The 19536-nt window shown below is 41.0% G+C and overlaps 1 protein-coding gene across 3 annotated transcripts in view; it reads left to right on the top strand.

The window, feature by feature from the left end:
* The window catches only part of LOC110219232 (carboxypeptidase A4-like), a 51581-nt gene that overhangs the window by 7370 nt on the left and 24675 nt on the right, over positions 1 to 19536 (top strand). For 2 of the 3 annotated variants that reach the window (XM_078153715.1, XM_078153717.1), the window contains 2 exons: positions 7471 to 7555; positions 16635 to 16734. In XM_078153715.1, the coding sequence (XP_078009841.1) occupies positions 16670 to 16734 (65 nt within the window). In that variant the 5' untranslated portion in view covers positions 7471 to 7555; positions 16635 to 16669. Of the gene's footprint in view, positions 1 to 7470; positions 7556 to 16217; positions 16290 to 16634; positions 16735 to 19536 lie in introns of those variants that run through there. The other variant, XM_021002403.2, reaches the window with a different exon arrangement.

Below are 19536 nucleotides of genomic sequence, written 5' to 3'. Positions count from 1 at the left end.
ACTTTTATGGCATGCTCGAAATGATGTGATGATGACAAGTTGTCATACTTATACTAGCCAGGCAGTCAGGGGTAGCTGGCCCAAGAATCCCAAGGACCTTGAGAAGTTCAAGCCTTGCCCCTTACCCATGCTGTCTGCACTGTGATCCTAGGCAAGTCACTTAAGTTCTCAGGGTCTCTCAGGGCCTGTAATTCTATATGTATAGTTCAATTGATGTGGATGTGAAGCCCTATCAAAAAGTTACCTTGTCTAGGAGTTGAGTGTCCCTAAAACAAACAAACAAAAGAATTCTCAAATTCTTTTGGTCCTTGAGGCCATCAGAGTGGGGAGCCAAAGATGCCATAGATGGGTGATCCTACCTGCTTTACATTGCAGAAAACCTCACCAGAATCAATAAAGCTTGTGTTGCCCCACTGGAGGAGACTGACGGTCTACTTGACCTCAGAGGACAAAACTAGAATAAATGAATGGAACTTTATGAGTAGATGGAGAAAGATTTGGCCTCAATTAAGGAACTTCCTTCCTATTTTGATTTCTTTTATTTTAACCTATTTTTAAATGAACAAATCTGTTTTTTCTCCTGCCTCTTGTCTCCCAAAAAAAGAAAAGAAAAAGAAAAATCTTGTAACAAATATACATGGTCAAGCAAAACAAGTTGGCCATGTCTGAAAAATATATATCTCGATCTGTATCCTGAAGCTATTACCTCTCAGTCAGGAGGTGGATAGAACATTTCATCATGGGACCTCTGGAATCACGGTTGGTCATTGGGTTGATAGAGTTTCCTATTGAAACTGGTCTTGGAATGGCGTGCTTCAGTAGCTAGTAAGTTCCCTGTCACTGGAGGGCTTTTAAGCAGAAGCTGGATGCCCACTGGTCAGAGATATAAAGGGAATTCACGCTTTAGATGATTTCTGAGGCCTTTCCAATAATAATAATGATAAATGCCACTTATATTGTACTTTAACGTTTACAAAAAATCTTTACATACATATTTCATTTGATCCTCACAACAACCCTGTGAAGTAGGTATTATTATTCTCATTTTACTGATGGGGAAACTGAGGCTAACTTCTCAGTTAAATGACCTATCAATAGTCATACAGTAGTAGAGACAGGATTTAAATCTAGGTTTTCCTGACTGTCTATCCACTGTACCATTCCGTTTCACTAAAGTGAAGTCTATTTTTAAATTAAGTCATAAATATGTAAGTAATTCAGGCCAGAAACAAAAGAAATTATCTATATTATTTTATGATAAACATTCTTTTTCATTATAATTAATATTTTATTTTTTCTAATACATATATAGTTTCTAATATTCATTTTTATAAGATTTTTGAGCTCCAAATTTTCTTCCCTCCCTCCTTCTGTCTCTCCCTCCCTCCCTCACCCCCTTCCCAAGACAGCAGGGTTATACATGATATAGGTTATACATGTGCAGTCATGTTAAACATACTTGTGACAGATAAATTGTGATTGAATTTAAGTAGGTGATACAATGAGGTCACTAATATATAAGATCAGAAAAGGAATTGGGCCAGTCATGTAGCAAGAATGAAAGACATCAGGTCAACGAACTAGGTGATATGCTGGAACACCTGAGATATTAAAGGCATAAGATGAAGGCTGTGGATAGATCCGCCAAGGAGGATGTGAATTGTGCAAGATGAGAAGAAGAGGAGGGGATATGATTTGCATCCAGTGAGGAGAGTACTCAGACCAGTGAAATCAGGGCTCTGTCAAAGTATTCAGATGTGATCCTTTCTAATGCTGCCACCACCGGGGCCACTTTAAAGTTGTTCCAAAATTCACACACCACCATGGCAAGGTGTTTTGGTGGTGGCGATGCTACTTGTATAGCCACTTTCACTACCTGAAGGGGCAGGAATCCTGGTCTGGCCACCAGAGGGAAAGATTGGTTAGCCATAGCTGAGGCATGTGGTTTGGACCCTGGTTTTTGTAACAGCAACCAGATTCCCTAGTCCCGCTCATAGATCTAAGGGGCAAGGGAGTTTCCTCTTGCTGAGGTATGAAGTTGAGACCCCTAGCCCTTGCTTTTGAGACCTGAATCACAGCATCACGCTCATCAGGATATTGGTGCAGCTGCCTGGAGGAGTGAATAAACGGTGCGTGAGCTGAGAGAACAGGGTGTAGGAGTCCCTCCCACTGGGTACATGCTTCAAGTGCCTGGCTCAAGAGGGTGGGAAGTAGCACCGAAGCTGTCTGTCTATCCCCATCTATGGGGGTGCAGTGATCAAGATACTTGGTCATAGCTCTGCTCAGTGGCTCGTGAGCTAAGGGGAAGTAGCTGGGGCCCCTGCTGGACTTGGCACCCATCCAGCTGGTTCTATCCAGAAGGGATGACTCCAATAGTCACTACAGGAGGCTTTATTAGTGGCACGTTGAAGTCAACGATGGCAGTCAGTGGGTAGGCAGCCGTGGTTCCAGAGGCAGTCAGAGCAGCATCATCTAAACTTGACTGGGGATAAGGGAGAGGAAAGAGGACAGAGGAGTCCCATTCAGGGGTTAAATGTTCTCTGAGAGACCAGAAGGGAGCTCTCTGGGCTTCAGCCAAGAGTGGGAGACAATAAAGCAATCTAAGAACTATCAGTGATTGCTCCCTGGTTAGGGGTTTTGGTATGGTTTATATAGGATTTTTTTCAGGGGTATTTCCCCCTTTGGTCAACTGTATAGAAATAAGGTATTCTTGCTTTCCTTGAAATAAGTAGGGTGGGAAGCAGCTAGGTGGTGCAGTGGTTAGAGCACTGGCCCTGAAGTCAGGAGGACCTGAGTTCAAATCTGGCCTCAGACCAAACACTTTACACTTACTAGCTGTGTGACCCTGGGCAAATCACTTAACCCCAACTGCCTAAAAAAAAAATAAATAACTAAACAAACAAACAAACAAATAAATAAATAAATGAGCAGGGGGGTGTTTCTCCCTGACCTTAAAGGGAGAGTGGGGCATTTCCCTTTGAACATTTGAGCCATTAAGGCCTTATAATACCACCTAATAAGGCCACCTAATACCCCAGCTGCGTGACCACCTTGGCACTGCTGGCCCTATGCCAGCGATGGTAGCCTATCAGAATACACAGTCAGGGAAGGCCAGAGCTTGGGAGGTTTTAGCAAAGTGGCTAGTAAATTTCCACAGAAAATTAAAACTGCATCATGTGCCAAAGTTAGGCCCCAAAATGGTGAAATAAGGCTTAGGAGACATTAGAAAATTACCCTGTTTAAGAAAATATCAAAAGACCATACTGAGAAACATGTTTTCGCTATGCAAGGGCTCTTCATCTAAGACTAAAAAACCAAAAATGTTAAAGCCACAGACCTATTGTCTATAGATTGTTTAAAGAGATGTGGGAGGTTTTACCTATCACCTTGGCCAGACAACAGAGAAGAGAAAGGTTAGGTGACTGGGACAAGTATCTCTGCAATCAGACACCTGTTTCTCTGTAGCCACAGGTGCTCACTTCAGGACCATCCCTGGTCCATGGGTAGTGGAGAAACTGAAGACATTCCAAAGGAGGCTTTTTGTGCAGCTGGACCATTTCTTATGTTTTTCTCTAATGCTTTTGTGGTTGGATTTCCTGGAATTGCATGTGGCGGAAGACCCACTCCACAGTTTCTGGAAGACTCTGCGTTGGTGTTGATGCAAACTGGAACTGGGATGCAGGCTTGGGAGGTGGCAAACTCAGTCCCAGAGAACAAGTTTTGTTTTTGTTTTGTTTTTTCCTTTTTCTTTACAACAGCCCAACTTAAAAAACAAAACAAAACAGATAAATTCCAGAAGTCCTGAGTAAGCTTCCTACTCAGTTGCGGTGAACTATTTCTGTTGGGCTAAGAATGAGACACAATGTTTAATACTTTGCCTCTGTCATGGACAAGCCTGGATTTGGAGACGGAGAACCTGAATTGCGATCTTGTCTCTATCATTTAGTACCTGTGTGACTTTGGGAGAGTCATTTGCCCTCTCTGGGTCTCCATTTTCTTTTGTAAAATAAGTGGCATTGGATTGGATGATCTCCACGGTACCTTTCAGTGCTGAGTCGTATATTCCAACGTAGCCCTCTTTGGCTGCCATGATCCTCTTTCTTCTGGAATTGTTGACTTTGTCGCATAGACTGAATCCTGAGGAGCCACTGGACCAGAAAGAGTTTGATGCATGCAAAAGGCATGATCTTACTTAGACATCTTTTTTTCCTCCTGAAAGTTACAATGTTTTTATAATTCTGACATAATTTTATTTGCAAAGGGGCACATGGAATTAAATTTAGTGCCTTTTCCTAGATCCTGCTCACCTCCATTCGTGGCCTCCTAAAGTTCAGTGATAAGTATGACAGGACCTAGAAAAGGCAAATGCATAGACTTAGAGAATTTTAGAGCTAAAAGGGACCTTGAAGGTCTAATTCAACCTTCTCATTTCACAGTCATCATCTTGTCAAGACAAACGTCAAATACCAAATATTGAGCAATATCACATTTCCCCCCAAAACATTGTACAACATAACAAGATTTAAATGAGAAAAAGGGACAAGGGTTGTATATGACCTATGCTTTTTTCTCCATACCCTTTGAATACCCTGAAGGTGAAGAGAGAACAGATTCACTGCTTTCTCCTAGGGCCCTCCAGAGTTCTAGGTCCCACCAGAGTAACAATGAGGCCTTTTGCAGGCCTGAATTCCAAAGCTTCCAAGGGTTTGGGTCCTGGACCAAATCCTCCAGCATCTTATTGTTGCCCTTTGACTTTAAAGATGACTTTGTCATCTTTATGACTTTCCTATGACTTTGTGGCTTGTGGGCAGAAATCCCTCCTAATAGAGTTTGATCTAATTCAGTAGCTATCTTTTCTCCACAATGTACTTCTAAGACGAATATTGTTTTGCCGTTCATTCATTTTACAGTCGTGTCCGACTCTTCCTGACTCCATTTGGGGTTTTCTTGGCAAAGATGCTGGAGTGGTTTGCCATTTCCCTCTCCAACTCATTTTACAGATGAGGAAACTGAAGCAAACAGGATTAAATGACTTGCCAGGGGTCACACAGTAAGTGTCTGAGGCCCAGATTTGAACTCAGGAAGATGATTCTTCCCAACTCTATGGCCTGGCACTCTATCTACTGCGCCACTTTGGTGCCCAACCTTACGTGTACTAGATGCTTAATGAATGCTTGTTGGATTGGATTGGCGAGGAGCCTGGGAAGGGCATCACAGACAGACATTCTATCCATTGTGCCACCTAGCTGCCCTACAAAGAAAGAGGAGTGAGAAATGGTCAAAGGCTGTCCAGTCTTACTTCCTGATACTTTCCTCTAGGTGGTTCCTTGGCCCTGCCCTCTTACAATTGATTATTGGGTTCCCTGAGGAAGACTTTAATAACCGCTCTCTCCTTGAAATAGAGTTTTCCTTTGAGTATATTTTAATGGTCAATAGGACCTGGAGCTGTAGCAATCCCTGCTCTGACTCAGAAGTTGAAGTGAAATCCATCGTGGACTTCATTAAGAGCCATGGAGAAGTCAAAGCCTTCGTCACCCTCCACAGCTACTCTCAGCTGCTCGTGTACCCCTATGGGTAGAAATGCACCAGGTCGGATGATGAGTCATTTGCTCTTCCCAGAATTGTTAATATTTTCTTGGCTGCTTTACTTCTATCATTCGCATTTCAAGTTTGAGATAAGATGACAACACCCACTTCTCCAACCTGAAGGTACAAGTGGGAAAGGCTCTTTCTGGTTTTTTCCTTCTTTCACACATCAGGCGGTGCTTGGAAATGTGACAACCTCAACTTATGATAATGGTATTGAAGGCTGCTTTTTTAGCTGAAGACAAAACTTTCTTAAATGTAAAAAAAAAATTGTGTGAATGTATTTCAATTTGGGGGCAGCTAGGTGGCGCAGTGGATAGAGTGCCCGGCTGGAGTCAGAAAGACTTATCTCCCTGAGTTCAACTAGCTGTGTGATGGTGGGAAGTCACTTAACCTTTGTTTGCTTCAGTTTCCTCATGTGTAAAATGGCCTGGAGAAGGAAATGGCCAACCACTCCAGTATCTCTGCCAAGAAAAACCCCTAAAGGGGTCATGAAGAGTTGGACATGACTGAAGCAACTCAAAACAAAAATGTTATATTTCATACCATTTGGCAAATACTCTTTGCAAAATCTCTGTTTTAGGATATGGCACAGAATAGGACACATCAGTCATTTTAACTGTCAGAAGGGTCACTGCCAGCAACTGTGCAGCACAGAAGAAATAGATAATGCTATGTGAGACCTGCAGGTCATCCCACTTGTTGGGATCCAGCCAATAGTCCTGAGAGTTTGTAGTGCTCCTTACTGGTCAGGTTGGGGGGGGGTGTGGAAAACAGGTTGAGTAAAATCTCAATTAAAATTGGGGACTGAGTCTCAGCTCTGCCACTTATTAATTGTGTGACTTTGACTCTGTGACTCAGTTTCCTTGCCTGAAAAATGAGAACAATAATATCTCCACTACTTCTCTTGTTAGGTCATTGTTACAACCAAGTAAGATAATATATAAAGAAATTTGAAAACTGCTATTTAAATGTAAAGTATAGGTACAATTAGGACCAACCATTTAGAATCTTTAGTTAAATTAAAATTTTTTGCTGTCAGCAATTTCTAGGGAAAATCTGGGTCATAGGTAATTGAGCCAAAATAATGCTTTATTTTTAAAATGAAGCAAACACACACACACACACACACACACACACAAATTGTCAGGGTATGTTCTGGCATCCTGTTCAACCTAATCTCTTATGCCTCCTTCATATATCCCTCTATACAATGGGAACTGGTACAAATAATCCCCAGTCATTGAAGGAAGATTTAATTATATTCAGTGAACTAGGCTTGTTCTCTTTCAGTCATTTTTCATTCTTGTCTAACTCTTCATGGCCCCATTTTGGAGTTTTCTTGGCAAAAACACTGGAGTGGCTTGCCATATCCTTTTCCAGCTCATTTTACAGATGAGGAAACTGAGGCAAACAGGGTTAAGTGGCTTGCCCAGGGTCACATAGCTTTTAAGTGGGAGGCCAGATGTGAGCTCTGGAAGATGAGTGTCCTTGACTCTGGGTCCAGGGCTCTATACACTTTGCCACCTAGCTGTGCCCCTAGGCTTAACTAGGCACTAAGGATACAAAGATGGGAGTGGGAGAAAAGACACAGTCCTGCCTTCATGGAACTTATAATCTAATAATGATGGCATTTACAAAAATGAGTATGATACCAGGGAGAATGTATTTAGGGCACGGGAGAGGTTCAGCAGATAAATTTAAACTAAAAATATTTTAAGAAAGATTTTCAATAGTAAGAGTTAAAACCAAAATAGTCCTTCTATTACCCAGGAATTCAATTAACTAAAATATCCCATTCTCTGCAAGGGAAAACCACTGGATATCTTATCCAGCAAGAATTGTGAAACTTCAAGAACTCTTTTCCTGTTTCTCTCACCCTAGAATGAAGTGGCCCAAATAGCTGCTGAGTCTGTGACATCCCTTTATGGCACCAGGTACAAAGTGGGACCGATCTGTTCCATCATATGTAAGTGTTTTTTGGGCTTGGAGGTTTGCAAGTATGTCACTGTATATACTGTGGTCTTAGTCTCTGAAGTAAAAGGGATTGTCCCTTCAACCTATGAAACCCAACACTGCTATTTGCTCAACTCAACTCATGGTTGCTCAACTCAACCATGACAGGACTTCACTATAAGCTGAATGGTAGCTTGGACAAAGATTCCCAGAAATTTGAGAGAATGTGTTCTGTGGCACACTTCTCAGAGAATCTTAAGGGTAGGAGGGTTCACAGAGATCATCTAGTCCGATGGTGTTCAACTCAAATAGAAATGGGTCCCTGTGGGCTTCATATTGACTTAGAAAAACACAAATTAACACTGTCCATGTTGTATTTCATTTTTATTTATTTTGTTAAGGATTTCCCAATTAAATTTTAATCTGGTTCCAGAGCATCCTGTAGTTTTGTGGCAGTCAAGGTAGACACCTCTATAATCTAGTCCAATCTGAAGTGTGAATCTTCTCCATTGTATCCTCAACAAAAGGTCATCTAGCCTCCATTAGGAGATCTCCAGTTATTGGAGAACACGATGCTTTCAGAGGCAGCCCTTTCCATGTTTAGACATCAAACACTTACTTGCCACTAGATGGAACAAAAGTCACATTTAGGCTTGTTGTTCTCTGTAGTTTTTCTAGTGCAGATGTGGTGCAACCGGCACTTTAACTCAGGTTTTGTTATTTCATTAATTTTTTCTTTCCTGATAAGGAAGCTGATGACTGCTAAGGCTCATGGTCTCAGTCCTGTGTCCATGAGGAAAGGTCTTTGAGGACACTTTAAAGGTGACCCAGGCAGCCAAATGGCTATGCTCTAGGTCAGTCATTTGGCTCTACTGAGTGTGGAGAAGGTGGGAGATAAAGGAACTTTGGAGCAAAACCAAGAAAAACTCTGGGAAGTCCCTTGTGTTCCTAGAGGTCTCCTATACTCATCCAGGGAGGGGGAAAGCAACAGAGATTCGTTCCCATGTTTACTGAAGAATCTCTAAGGCTCACTCTGGTTCTGCTTTAAAATCCCCACAGTATATTCTCTTTCTTGCCAACAGAGCAGGAAATCAGGTATCCTATTGGGGATATTCATGGGATGTTTGAGTGTCACAGGCCTGATGACTCTCTTTAAATAAGTATTTCTTATTAGCCCTTGATCCAAAGTGAGCAGATTATTCTAGGGGAATATCAGAGTTAATCCTGTTACCACATCCACTCTCTGGGACTACTCAATAAAAATGGGAAATCTATTGTCTCTTCTTCTTATGATCACCAAGATTGTATTTCTCTCCAAACTTTTTTTTTAATCATGTGAGATATCATTCCTTCCAAAGTGAGAGTCCAAGGAAGAAGAGATATGGTCACGTCACTCCCAGCATCCTTTACCACCTTTCTATCCAGTGAAGGGTTATAGGGGTGGGGAGCAGACCCAGTTTACTCTTCTGGAGCCCTAAATGTTGTCACCGAGGGGCAACAACAGCCAACTGTGAGTGGCCACATGGGTATATAGGACTTGAATAGCACATAGGTGGCTGAGATGCCAAGCAGGGTGACATGACCAGATCTGCTTGTGTTGCCAGTCAAAGAACTAGCTCTCATCAGTTTTGGATCTGTACTCTTTTACAAAGAAATTACATTGCTTAGGTATAGTCTTGCTGGGGAGAGTCTGGTTGACTTCTCAAAGTTTCTCCATGACAGGCTGAAAAATTGCCAGGTGTTAATAATAAGGCAGCAATATTCTAGTCCAACAGTAGGGACTGCTGTGAGCTCATTCAACTTACATGTCCTCTTAATGGGTTTGAGACTCAGACATGTTCTTATTGTGTTACATAGCTAGAGTTGATCCCATTTTCTTGGCTTCATTTCAACTTAACAAATCACCGCATTTTGCATATTTGTTTCGATGAAATCATCTACCTTGCTTCCTGTCCAATGATGCCATGATGCTCTCCTGTAGAGGTGTAGAACACCTGATCTACTCCACCCCAGAAGTGGTTATATTTCTATGGCAAGTAAAACATTCCTGGCTGCTGTGTCCCCATCTGGTAAGGACACCGGGAATTCAACTAATAGGTGCTTTGTCAATGAACAATTTCTGAGGTGCTTTCAAAGAATCATGAAGTCACAATTAAAAGGGACTTTACAAGTCGTTCAAATCAACAAACATTTATCATTTCCTATTTACAAACCATTGTGCTAGGCACTAGAGATATAAAGAGGCAAGGGTGGGGTGGGGGAGGGGAAGGACACAGCTCTCAACAAATAATCCTTACAATTTAATAATGATAACATTTACACAAATAAGTATAATACCAGGTAGAATACATTAAGGTCACAAAGGTACAGACAAAGTTTTGGAATGAAGAATAATTGCTTTTAGCTGGGGAAATCAAGGAAGTCTTTAGGAAGGAAGCTCTTGAGCTAGACTTTGAAAGAAGAGAAGTATTTTAACATATGAAGGGAATATGTTCCAGGTACAGAGGTAGTAAATAGTGAAGAATGGAGTTGGGAACAACTAGTTGTCCAGTTTAGCTGGAACCATAGAGCATATGAAATAGAGTAATTCAAAAGACCAGAAGGGAGTCAGTTAAGTGGTGCAGTGGATAGTATCAGTGCTGGAGTTCAAATCTGGTCTCAGATACTTATTAGCTATGACCCTGGGTAAGCTACTTAACCCTGTTTGCCTCATTTTCCTTATCTATAAAAAGAGCTAGAGAAGGAAATGGCAAACTACTCTAGTATCTTTGTCAAGAAAACCCCAGATGGGGTCATGAAGAGTCAGACATGAGTGGAATGACTTAACAAGAAGACCAGAAGAGTAAGCTGGAGTCAGACCAAGGAGGGATTTAAATATTAAGCTAAGGAGTTTCATATTTTCTCCTACAGGCAGTAGGGGGCCTCAGAAAGTAACTGGTCTCCATTCCCATCCAATGAGTGAATCCCTTGTCTATGACATCTTTGACAGGTGCTCTTTCAGTTTTTGGGAGCAGTACCAGCACTCCTGATCCCTCGGTGTATTCCAAATCTTTTTTTGATGGGGTTTTGATTCTTTTTTTTTTTTTAAGTTTTATTAGTCTTTTGCTTTTTTATACCCTAGTTATACTGTATTTCCTCTTCATATGAGACTCTTATTGGTAACAAAGAGAAATAATTAAGGAAAACTGTAAAGGACACTGTAACACTGTATGTGCCCTTATGTACCTGGAGTCTCCCACCTGTCTATCAGAAGAGAGAAGGGTGTTTCACCACATACTTTGGGACCACAAATGGTTATTGAGTTTGATCTGAGTCCAACTTCCTTTTAATGTTGCTGTTGTTTAGACATTCCCTATGTGGAGGCAGTGGTGTTATCAAGGGGATAGAGAGCCAGCCTAAAAGGCAAGAAGAACTGAGTTCAAATCCCCCCTCTGACACTTACTGGCTATGTGACCCTAGGTAGATCACAACTTCTCAGTTCTCTGATAATAAATTATATAGAAGTCCCTTACCTGCATAGGATAGGGAGTTCCCTATAGCATTGAAATTACAGGTCCTGTCCCTATCTCAGTTTTTTCATCTAAAAAACGAGAGGATTGGACTAGATGGCTTCTGAGGGTCCTCTTAGCTTTGAATCTGTGATACCCTTGTTTACATTATTGTCATTACTGTGTATAGTTCTCCTGGTTCTGCTTTCTTTCCTCTGTATCAGTTCATACAAATTCTGAATTCTCCATATTATTTGTTTGTTACTCTGTAATCATCCACATACAGCAGTTTACTGAGCCATCCCCAAACCTGCTTTCTTTAGTCTATACGGAACCTTTCTTTTTCACTTTGGCCTTAGTAGGGGTATATGACTAGTGGCAGGATCACTGGCTCAATAATAATGTGGACAGTTCAGTCACTTTCTAGCATGATTCCAAGCGCCATCAAATCTAACGGTGCATCTATTTCCCCACAGAACCTCCAACACTGACTCTTTCTGTCTTTTATCATCTTTGCCAGTTTGATACGTATGAGGTAGCACCTCCTGCTCATTTTGTAGAACCCAGTGGCTTGCTTGGTGGAAATAGTTATAACATGAAGTCCTGGGATAAGGTCCCAGAGAGGCCAAAGACAAGCAATTTTAGTGACATGGGTAAAAAAGAAACACAAAAAAACGGTACTTCAAGTATTTGTTGAATGCTTACTATTCACCCAGGACCATGCTGGACGCTATGGATGGTCAAGAGATTCAGAACAAATTAATTACCTGGTTTGCAATGAATTTACAAAACTAACCAGCAGCCCTGCCCCTTCCCAACCCAACCTCTCATCAGCCCTGGTTTGTACTGCACTTAATCTTTTTATCTAATCACAGCCTGGGAACAACACCTTCCAGCACTGACCCAGAGGTCTTCTACAGGTCCCCTTCAGGGATATGCCCCCAGGTGATTTATTGCTTAACGATCCCAGCTTGCACACTGTGGGCAGCCTTCCCACATTCCCACAAGTGACTCCAGTTGTCCTGGTCACCTACATTATCAGCAGCATCATAATAACCTCTCTGCCACATTAAATTGTAGATTCCTTGAGGGGAGGGACTGTGTTTTACTTAACTTTTTGATTCTCTGATATGCTCATCTTAGCTGACTCATACATGTTTGTGGAATGAATGAATGAATGAATGAATGAATGAATGAATGCATGTAACTGTTAGACTGAAATTGTTTATATAGTTGGTACATGTATGTTATTTGTATTTACATGTAAAGTACTTGTTTACTGTGTCCACTCTCCCTCTACATTGCAAGTTTTTTGAAACTGAAGTAGAGGGGCAGCTAGGTGGATAGAGCACTGGCCCTGCAGTCAGGAGGACCTAAGTTCAAATCCAGTCTCAGATACTTAACACGTACTAACTGTGTGAACCTGGGCAAGTCACTTACCCCCATTGCCTACTGGAGGAAAAAAAGAAAAAGAAAAAGAAACTGAATTAGACATTGCATGTTTTCTCTTCCCTTTGTAATCTCTAGGACCCACAGAAAAATACCTTGCTCAGTAGCTTGGCTCAACCTCAGCAAAGTGCAAAACTTAGTAAACAGTGCTGTTCAAGGTTATGAGAAAAGCCAGGTGAGAATAATGCTAAGAACAGGCCAGTGAGGCTGCAGATGATAGGAAAACACTCCTTGCTGGTATAGGGCTCTTTTTGCCTTCCACAGCCCTTTCCCATCTCAATGTGTAACAGTAGCCAAGGGGTAGCCAACACCATTCAGCTATTGGTAACAAAAAAAAAAAGGATGGGGGGAGAAGGAGGGATCTGATTGGTCTTTATGAACACTGGAATTTAATACGGCATAGCTGTCAGGAGAAGGCAAGCTCCTTGAGTTCTTCCTTTGCATGCCTAGCACCTAGCTCGAGCTTTACACATTTAGTTAAGTTGTTTTTCAGTCATGTCTGACTCTTTGTGACCCTATTTGGGGTTTTCTTGGCAAAGATACTAGAGAGGTTTGCCATTTCCTCTTCAATCTCATTTTACAGATGAGAAAAGTGAGGCCAATGGGGTTAAGTGACTTGCCCAAGGTCACATGGCTAGTAAGTGTGTGAGGCCTGATTTGAACTCAGGAAGATGAGTCTTCCTGACTCCAGGCATGTTTCTCTATCCACTATACCACCTAGCTGCCAAACCTTGCATATTCTAGATGCTTAATGAATGCTTGTTGGATTACATTGGCAAGGAGCCTGGAGAGGCATCACAGACGTAGTCTTCTCTTCTGTCTTTCAAACTGGGCCAGTGGAGGAAGCATTGGTTGGTCCTATGACTATAGCGTCAAATATTCCTTTGCCTTTGAATCGAGAGACACTGGTTGCTATGGCTTCCTCCTGCCAGCCAATCAGATTCTTCCCACTGCAGAAGAGACATGGAAGGGCCTCAAGAAGATCATGGAGCATGTCTGAGACCACCCATGCTAGCACTCTGGGACTCTGAGATAGGGAAACAAATCTGCACGATCAAAATCTCATTTTAAAGCAAGATTTTGGTGCAATCACTTCTTCCTCAACGCCTAATCAATGTGAACATTCACTTCCTTGTTTTGTCTCATGATATCAGAATCATTTGATTATTCATTCATTCAATAAGAATTTATTAAATGCCTCCTATGTGCCAGGCACTGGGGATATAAAGATAAAACAAACAGTCCTTTCCCTCAAGGTACTTACATTTTTGATTGGGGGAAAAACATATTAGTCAATGACCATTTATTATGTGCCAGAAGCTTTGCTGAGCACTCTGTATGCAGAAACAAAAGTGAAACAGACCCTGTCCTCAAGGAGCTTACACTCTTAACAGGGGAAGATGTGCATATATAAGTATATACATCATATACGCAAGTTAAATGTAAACTAAATTCAAGGTAGCTTTAGGAAAAGGATTCCTTGCAGCTGGGGAGATCTGGAAAGGATTCATATAGAAAGAAAGTGGTGCTTGAATTGCATTTTGCAGGAAACCAGGGATTCCAAGAGGAGGGAGGAAGCATAAGGAGGGAAATGCATCCTAGGCATGAGGGACAGCCAGGACAGGAGGCTTCGTGTGTGGAATATCAAATAAGCCAGGATAGCTAAAGAGTGGAACGCTCTGAAGGGAGTGATGTATAAGAAGACTAGAGAGGGGAGAAGTTATAAAAAATAAGAATTGGAGGGGGTGGTACTCAAGACAGCTTATTTTAATTTTTTTTTCAATTAACCAAATCTACCTTCTCTCCCTCCTCCTTCCTCTTACCCCCAATGAAAAAGAAAGAAAAACGAAGTCCTTGTACAAAACATGTATAATTAAGCTAGTTAAGCAAAATAAATTCCCTCACATGCACACATCTTTTTTATTTGTATATATTATAATATATTATATACAACACATAATTATATAATATATATTATACATACTCTAAATGTATATACACTTGCCCCCCCAACCCCCATCACCTCTCAATCAGGATTCAGGTAACATAATTCATCATGAGTCTGCTGAGGCTGTGGTTAATCATTGTGCCGGCCAGAAGGGGAGTGACTGGGAAGAGATTTAAATGGCAAACCAAAAGATTTACATTTGATCCTAGGGAGCAATAGGGAGTCCCTGGAGTTTCTTGAGTAGGTAGAGGGTGAAGTGGTCAGGCTTATACTTCAATAAAATCATAAAACTGAGTGTAAAATAAAATATAATATAAAAGTAAATATAAAATAGATATAAAGTAAATACAAAGTCATTTCTCAAGGGAGGTCGGAGCTTAGAAGGGATGTGGCCTTTCCTGATTCCCCAACCTGCTAGTACTTTTTTGCCACCAAATTCCTTAAAATTATTTTTTACATATAATTTTATGTGTATACATTGTCTCCCCAACTAGAATTGTGGAATCATATTAAAAATCTCCTTTTTAGTTTCTCTAGAAATAATAAGAAATCATATTTTTCCCTCCAAAGCTCTTTCCAGACTGCTGAGGAAAGCCCCTTGGATAAGACAGGGACAGATCAGGACAAAAGGAAAAATATCCTTTTATTAGGTGAATGGATTAAGGGAGATAACTAGAAATTGAACAAAAGAGTTACTTTTGCTGTCTAGAAGTTGCTAGCCTGGGTGTGACCATGATTTTAATCTTTTCCCTCTATCCCAGGGAAAAGATTGGACTGAGATTGGGAAGTAACCTGACCATTGGAAAGGCCTTCTCAATATAGATTTGGATTTTCAGTATAGATTTATGGGAACAAACCCCAATGATTCCTGGAAGTGAGTTGTCCAGGAAAAATGGATTAGAAATATGGTAGCTCCATTCGGAAACGTTAACCTATTTTAAGATATCAAATGGTATCTGAGATCTTAGAGCAAAGGGTAAGCAGGAAGGCAGCAAATATGCATTGACTAAGGATTACTATGTACCTGATGGGCCAAGAGTTTTACATATCTCCTTTGGTTCTCATAATAACTGTGCGGGGAGGTAGATGTTGCTACTAACCCTATTTTATAGTTGAAGACACTAAGGCAAACCCGAGGTTAAATGACTGAGGTGTCAAAGGCCAGCTTGTGTCTGAGGCCAGATTTTGACTCAGGTCCTCCTGACTCTAGGGCCAGCACTCCATCTGTTTATCTGATGAGGCGAGTAGGAGGCCAGGTTATGAAGGAAAAAGCTCTGGACAGGGAGTCAGGAATTATAGTCTCAGCTTTGCCACTAAGTTTCTGTGTAACTTTGATCAAGTTTCACTCCCTTCTCAGAGTAATGTTTTTAAATGCACAAAATAAAATACATAGGACTGCAATTATCCTGAAATACAATGATCAAAATAGTAAAAAGACAAAAATAAGTTCTAGGAGCCCAGGTTTAGGACCCCTGTTCTATGGAGTTCTGATATATAAAATGGGGGAAAATAACAGTATCTTCAGGCAACTAGGTGGTACATTGGATAAAGTGCCAGGTCTGGAGTCAGGAAGACACAAGTTCATATCTTTCCTGAGACCCTGGGCAAGTCACTTAACCCTGTTTGCCTCAGTTTCCATCTGTAAAATGAGCTGGAGAAGAAAATGGCAAACCACTCTAGAATCTTTGCTAAGAGAGCCCCAAATGAGGTCACAAAGAGTTGGACAGACTGAAGAAATGATGGAACCACAACCAGATATATATATATATATATATATATATAGATGTAGGGAAGGAAATGGAAAAACCCTAATGGTTTTGAGTTGTTCAAGACTGAAATTCTCTTAGGTGTTGAGGATAAAAGTAGGTATTTGTAATTAAATGCTTATTATTAGTAAGGTTCCCAGTCTTGTCCTTCTGATCACTCTAAGCTCCAGGGAAGGAAAAGTTCCTCAGGTATGTGGCAGTGTCTAAGTGCCTAGGGAGGAGGAGCAGGGCTCCTTTGGGTCAGCCTTTCTGAGCCTGTGGAACAAGTTCTTGACTTGTCAATCAAGTGCCTTGTCCTTTATCACCCCAAAGGAATGGAAGACATAGAGATACAGATAGGAGCAGGACCAAGACTGTTATTGTAAGGGGTACAAAAGGGTGTGGGAATTACATTTGCATTTTTAGGAGCCTGAGTCTGCCTCTGATTCCTTCCAAATACAGCCTGACTCAGTCACTACCTGAAGATCCTTCTGGACATGAGGTGGATAGTATTCTTCGGGGCCCTGATAGGGTCTATCTATTGCAAGGGAAAGTTCAGTGGGTAAGTTCCCCTTTTTGGCTTATTTTTTTGGTTATACTTGAAATATAGGAAACCAAGTTAAATCTCTTGGTATTTATCTGTGTGGTTGTGGGCCTCTCACTGTCTGTTTTGTCTGTTTCTATCTTATTTATAAATTTATAAATTTCAGGCATCTTCTACTTTCTGTACAAGTTCATTATTAGTTAATTACATTAATTATTATAATATATCTTAATTATTATCAAATTCAACCTCTTTGTGGAATGAAGGTGACCTTGTGTTCTTGAAGGCTATATAGATTTGAGATCTGATTTGATTTGAACGATTGTGTGTCTGTTATCCAAGCACCAGCTCAGTTGAGATTTGAAAGGCTCATTAAGAGAGGATCGGCTACCAGATGGTGAATATTCTTGGCCACAACTCATAAAATCATCTCCAAAGCCAATGGATTGTAGAGTTTGGGTATGAGTATGTGTGTGTGTTGGGGGTGGGGGGGTTGTAATCTGTGTCAATGCTGACTTTTCTTTGACATGGGGAACTACAGTATTCTTTTCTTTTTCTTTTTTTCTCACTGATGTAAAATTTGTAAGGTGGGGGGGGGTGGTCACATATAGAGTGTCCCAAAGGTTAGTGCAGTTTAATCCTTGACTTTGGGGATACCTTCTTTAATAATAGTTTATATTGTGCTTTAAAGTTTACAAAGCACTTTATGTTTATTATTTCATTTGAGCCTTATGACAACCCTGCAATGTAAATATTACAGCTATAATTGCTCCCATTTTGTCCCAAGTCACACACCTAGTCAGTGTCAAAGGTAGCATTTACACTCAGGTCTTATTACATACAAGTCCAGTACTCAGAGATTAGAACATGTCCAGTACCTAACAAGCATTTAACAACTACTTCCTGTCCTCTCTATACACACATAGATGTGTTCATATGTATGTTTTTATGTGTTTAATGCCCTCTCCACATGCAAGGGCATTGACATTTGAAGAAGGCATGGAACTTAGAAGACATGAAATGGAGAAGGTACTTCAGACCCCTGAAAGAGCCCTGTGTCTAATGTCTAAAATTATGGTTGTCCTCTAGAGAAGAGATAATGCGGGGTGGGGTGGGCTGGGTGCCTAGGGGCAGCTTTGAGGTTGTTTATTACAAGTGAGGCTCAGAGATACCTATTGTGACATTAACTTCTGTTCACACCCATCTCCCTGCTGCCAATGGCTCACTGGGGTTGGGATGCAGTCTGTGGCTAGGGAGAGATTTTTCTCTAGGCAGCTCAGTAAGGCTGCTAGGTGGCGCAGTGGAGATAGAGTGCCTGGAATCAGGAAAACTCATCTTCACAGGGTCAAATCCAGCCTCAGGCATTTGCTAGCTGTGTGACCCTGGGCAAATCTCAGTTTTCTCATCTGTAAAATGAGCTGGAGAAGGAAATGGCAAACCACTCCAGTATCTGCCAAGAAACCCCCAAATGGGGTCATGAAGAGTTGGACACGACTGAAATGACCAACAACTCAGTAGTAATTCTCCTAGTTGCTTGGTGAGATTACATAAAAGTTGTCAGGAACTCAATTCAGGCACTGGCTCAAAAGTTCTGGCCCATCATGATGACTGTAGACCCTCATTCAGTTGTTCCTCTAACAGTGGCACAATGCCTACCTCACACTGTTGCTATTAGTAGTGAAGGGCCAAATAAGCCTGAGCTGCTTTGTTTTTTTTTAAATCACTGTGAATTTTTAAAAAGTTTTTATTAATTTATTTTGATTTGTCAAAAATCACTTCCATATGCTTTTGAGTTTAAAATTTTTCTCCCCCTTCCTCCCCACCACCCTCCCCAAGACGACGCACAATCTGATATAGGCTATATATACATTTACATTCCTATTAAACATATTTTCACGTTAGTGGTGTAAGTAAAAATTCAAAAAAATAGGAGGAACCATCAGAAAGAGAAAACAAAACAGAAGAGAAAAAAAATAGCAAGTCTACTTCCATAGTTCTTTCTTTGGTGGATAGCATTTTCCATCATTAGGCCTCTGGAGATTTCTTACATCCTTGTATTGCTGGGAAGGGCTAAGTTTATCAATATTAGTCATCCCACAATATGGCTGTTATTGTGTACAACATTCTCTTGATTCTACTCACTTCACTCAGCATCAGACCATACAGGGCTTTCCAGGTTTTTCTGAAGTCAGCCTGTTCATCATTTCTTATAGCACCATAGTATTCCATTACATTCATATACCACAACTTGCTCAGCCATTCAATCTCAATTGATGGGCATCCTCTCAATTTCCAATTCTTTGCCACCACAAAAAGAGCTACTATGAATATTTTTGTACATGTGGGTCCTTTTCCCATTTGTATGATCTCTTTGGGATATAGCCCTAAAAGTGCTATTGCAGGGTCAAAGGGTATGCACATTTTTATAGCCCTTTGGGCATAGTTCCAAATTGCTCTCCAAAATGGTTGGATCATTTCACAACTCCACCAACAATGAATTAGTGTTCCAATTTTCCCACATCTTCTCCAATATTTATCATTTTCCTGTTTTGTCATGTTGGCCAGTCTGATAGGTGAAAATCACTGTGAATTTGTAAGAGAAGCAGTGTGTGGTGTCTTGGAACTCTCTCTACTGAGTCAGGAAGTCCTGTGTTCAAGTCCTATCACTGACACATGCTGAGCAAGTCAGTTATAATCTCAGTTGTCCTTGTTCTTATTCAGTTTTTTCTGTTGTGTCCGACTCTTGGTGACCCCATTTGGGGTTTTCTTATCACAGATACTGCAGTGGTTTGCCATTTTCTTCTTGAGCTCATTTTATAG

This window comes from Phascolarctos cinereus, unplaced genomic scaffold (assembly GCF_003287225.1).
Source record: "Phascolarctos cinereus isolate Bilbo 61053 unplaced genomic scaffold, phaCin_HiC Scaffold_1;HRSCAF=81, whole genome shotgun sequence".
Taxonomy (NCBI): Eukaryota; Metazoa; Chordata; class Mammalia; order Diprotodontia; family Phascolarctidae; genus Phascolarctos; species Phascolarctos cinereus.
This window is presented reverse-complemented; position numbering and strand designations above follow the sequence as displayed.